Here is a 4332-nt window from a genome sequence, read left to right on the forward strand (position 1 = left end):
AAAATAGTGTCTCTCTTCACCATGCAGAGAGGATTGACCTAACCCTGAATACAAAATGGGGTCAGTCTTACTGTACCATCATCAACCATCTTATTTACACTTTACATTTTTCCTTTTTTTTTTTTTAAACTTTTACTTTTTTTTTTTTTTTTAACTTTTCTTCCTTTTTTTTCCTTTTTTTTTTTTTTTTTAATTATACACATCCTTTAGGGAATCAAGATAACACTACATGGTACCAAATACTAAAAAAAAAAAAAAAAAAAAAAGTCACACCAAAAATGACACAGATAAATAAAAACATTCAACTGTTCAATTGCTGAAATACAGCAACATTGAGCCACCGCAGTTTTCTCTTTTAAAATGCTTGGAAACACCCTTAACCACCAACATACTGTGGAAAAGAAAAAAAAAAAAAAAAAAAAGGAAAAAAAAAGAAAAAAAAGATGTTATATTGTAGAGGCATTATAGATATATAACTTTGTTTATATATAGATATATATATCTATATATCTCTATCTCATCACTGTAGAAAACGGAGCTGTATAGTTCATCGTTCATTTCCAATAGAAACAAACAGCTAATAAGTCTTTGCAACACTTTTCACTCCATTACATGATGGCTGAAATAGTCCATCCTCTCACAGTAATGGTTTTTGTTGTATAAGAAAGATTGTCCTATTTTTCAGTCTCAACTGAGAAGACCTCACTGTCTGATTCATTCTTCAGGGGCATAAAACTCCTTGCGCTGTTACCCAGCTACCCATAATGTCCCTCAAGCAATTCTGCTGGACGGAAGTTCATAGTGTCAGACTACACCATGCTTGTAATGCACAAAAATGAGGTAGTACACAAAATGTTTACTGTTCAAGTTTTGATTAAGCCCCAGTCTCCTCTGCATCTGCAGCCTAACTTACAAGTGGAACCATTCCCTTTATTTACTCACTGTAATTTAAAGAATGCAATCAACATAAAATTATATTCGATTAATCAGAGTACATTGTGCTTCCAAGCAATCTGAGAAGATAATCAGCAAGAGTTGGAAAAAAATACAGAACATACTGCTGCTCATACTGCCCAAAAGTTATTATTTTGTTCCCCATGTTATTAGGCAGTCAACATCTTTCTTGTGGGTATGTGTGAAAGAGACAGAACAGATTACAGTAAAATTAAACCTACACAATGTTCTCCTTCATCTATCCTAGGCTTGTATTAATATCACACTTCCAAGATAAATTTATCAGAATTCTGTTGGGGGTGGTCACGCTTTTAAGTGGGCTTTGTAGGAAAGTTAAATGAATCATTTCAATTTAAGAAATGGCAGGCCCCATATTTCCTAAGGATCTGACAGTTCTCTGCAGCTTTTCTGCTTCGTTAATAGAGGTCTCTCATTGTTTGACCTTAAAACAAAACAAGAAACTGTAACAGGGTTTCCCCCCTTATTCCTTAAGTCAAAGTACTATTTATAAAATAGTTTACATCTTTGTTCAGTTTCAAATTATAGACAAACCTCCCTAATACAAAATACTAAAAGTGCAATAGTATAAATTAAGAGTTTGCAACCACATTATACAAACATTACCTTTTTATTGTACAGCTTTGATAACACGAAGTATTAATCACAACTGCTTATAAAGTTGTGAATAATTTATGGTGCTAAGGTTTGTCTGTAACTTGTTTTCCGATCATTGAACTAAAGTCCACACTACATTTTTTTTTTCATTTAATAGAACAACTGTCCACATAGCAGCTACAAATACTTAAATTAAAAAAAAAAAAAAAAAAAAAAAAGTTTGTTACTGACAGGTACTTGCACATGAAAAGCATGCTATCTTTCCCAATAAAACTTCACAATTTTGCCTGCATTGAAATAAACCACTTACTTATAGTAAAGCAAAACTTGCTTAAAAAATAAAAATAAAAATAAATCACATAGCCAGATGTATTTTGCAGTACAAAAGCTTCATTTAAGTTTGGGGCTAGTATATTGTCTGTTACCCGCATAATCTTAACATTATAAATACTACAGACAAGGATACTGTAATAATACACAGAATTGGGGTACTAAATCACTTATTTAAGATTAAGGTTCCTAAAAACATAGTCCATGTTGCTAACTAATTTGAACAAAAACAGCAAATAAGTGTGACAGAATGCCATAGTGAAGCCCCCCTTTCTCACTTGATAATAAGTTTTGTAAGAAGCAAAGTGGACGTAGACTAGCCTCTTTCTGTTTCTAATGAAGTTATCCAAGGATTTTTTTTTTGTTTGTTTGTTTCTGTTAAATTAAAAGGTTTCAAAGTTCTCAGTAACAGTCAAACTCACTGTTGAAAGAAGTACCATGCAGATCTTGCAAGACAACTTTTCAGCAGCCACAAAGTTAGGTATTTCTGCTATGGGTAAAATTTTAAAGGGAACCTATGCGTTTAGGTCAGGAAACTAATGCTTAGCTTCAAAAGCTGTACATGGAAAAGGACAAGTGTTGTGTTGAGTAGCGGTCCAACAGTTATTCATAATGAATGCTTTTAATTTATGCCAATCTCTTTATTATCCTCAATAAATCTGGTGAATGGACGACTGGCTCCAGTTTCAGAACTTGCTTTGTCCAAACCAACAATGGGAGGGCTGCTGCCTGTGCGAGCTTTGTCCATGCCACTGGTAAGGTTACTTAGAGGCGGGATGGCGCCTCCGCCTAGACTTACTGGGAGCTGAGGAATGCCTCCGTTCTGTATGACAGAAATCTCATTGTTCTTCATAGCAAGTCCATTAGTGATAGCTGCAGCATATTGGTTCCAAAAATTGGGGTCAACATTCATGGCCCGAGCTGCCAAATCTTTCTGGAACATCTCAGAGAACTTCAGCGCATCACCACCCAGCAAAGCCATGGGGTTTTCCACGGAGAGGCGGCGGCCACGGCGTGCAGGGGCATTATTCCACATGTGAGTTCCCATGTGAACCTGCAGAACAAACAGGACAAGAAACACCTCCACATTAGCACCTTCAGTATTGCTTGCTTAAAAAAAAAAAAAAAAAAAAAAAAAGTCTTTTAATTCTTTTAATTCATATTGAAAACAAATCAGTTCCAGTTAAGACACAGTTGTAAGGCGCAGTCATGCTATACAAAGGAAATTCCAAACTTTGTAATCATCTTTCAATGTGCATTTGTTTCTTATCAGTGGAAACAAATGCAGCACCACAAAAATAAACTGTACATATCCTTTTAGGTTAGATAATTTTGTATGCAAGCTGGAAGTTCTTCATGCTGAAGATTACCAAGTACATTATTTTTACTAGGAAATGGGCATTTTTTCTGCCCTTCCCCTTTTTACATCTTGTCTCTTTTCTTAATATTTTGTCTCATCCCAGAGGCATTGATTATTTAAATAATATTAAAAAAATAATAATAAAAAAAAATCAGGACATGTAAAAATATATTCCTAAGGCTGTATCCCGATGGTTAACCACATTATAGGAATAAGAGGCATCAGTCCCTTAGTAACTCATTTTAAATTAGTAAGAAACAGCTTTCTAGTCTGCAATGGCTGCAAAGCAGAATAGAAAATGGAAGTCTGTGATAGGCACACAAGGAGCCGAGTGAACTCTGCATTTCTGGTTTATAGGGAGTTTCTTTTGCACTGATGTTCCACAAGAACTGCCAGAATGTGTATGTCAGCTGACTGCCTGTTCCATCATGTGTGTCAGGCAAACTACAATGTGCATGTGCATATACCCAGAACAAGTTTTAAAGCATACATCACTGCACAGACACTTTTAAATCCCTATCTTTAACACAGGAGAAACACCACCATTGAACAAACCTTGAATTTTCCTTATCTCCTGTCTTTGGGACACACACTTAGCACTAACACCTGCTAAGTTCAAGTACAGTGCCTTATTCCCCCCGAGCCTTTACAGTCGTATTTGGCCTCTTACCTTAAGATTCCCCTTTGTGGTAAAAGCTCTACCACAGATTGTGCAACCAAACGGTTTTTCACCAGTATGGGTGCGCTCGTGTATCTGCAGTGCACTTGCTGAGGAGAAGGTCTTCCCACAAGACTGACAGTTGTGCTGCTTGGGAGTCCGGCGAGGGGGGGGTGCCAGCATAGGGGTGATCCCCGGACTCATCACTGTCTGTGGTGCAGCAGGAACCTGGATTCCAGCTGGAAGCGAGGGAACCTCACCCAAAGAGATCGGCTTGCTGTGACCATTCACTTCCATTTTGATCATGGTAGGCGCTGTACTGGTGACCAGGCTAGGAGTACTTTGGCTGGGACCTAGAGTAAAGTTGGGTTCAAATAACTGAGAAGGCAGCTCTTTTAATTTGTGCGTCAGTAAG

The 4332-nt window shown here is 36.8% G+C and overlaps 1 protein-coding gene across 3 annotated transcripts in view; it reads right to left on the bottom strand.

Annotated features, from left to right (window-relative positions):
- Positions 1-1841: 1841 nt before the first annotated feature.
- Positions 1842-4332, bottom strand: part of SALL3 (spalt like transcription factor 3) — a 20634-nt gene continuing 18143 nt past the window's right edge. For 2 of the 3 annotated variants that reach the window (XM_032180575.1, XM_032180574.1), the window contains 2 exons: positions 3930-4270; positions 1842-2953 (listed from right to left, as the gene is read on the bottom strand). In XM_032180575.1, the coding sequence (XP_032036466.1) occupies positions 2522-2953; positions 3930-4270 (773 nt within the window). In that variant the 3' untranslated portion in view covers positions 1842-2521. The remainder of the gene's footprint in view (positions 2954-3929; positions 4271-4332) is intronic. The other variant, XM_032180576.1, reaches the window with a different exon arrangement.

This window comes from Aythya fuligula, chromosome 2, assembly GCF_009819795.1.
Source record: "Aythya fuligula isolate bAytFul2 chromosome 2, bAytFul2.pri, whole genome shotgun sequence".
NCBI classification, from domain to species: domain Eukaryota; kingdom Metazoa; phylum Chordata; class Aves; order Anseriformes; family Anatidae; genus Aythya; species Aythya fuligula.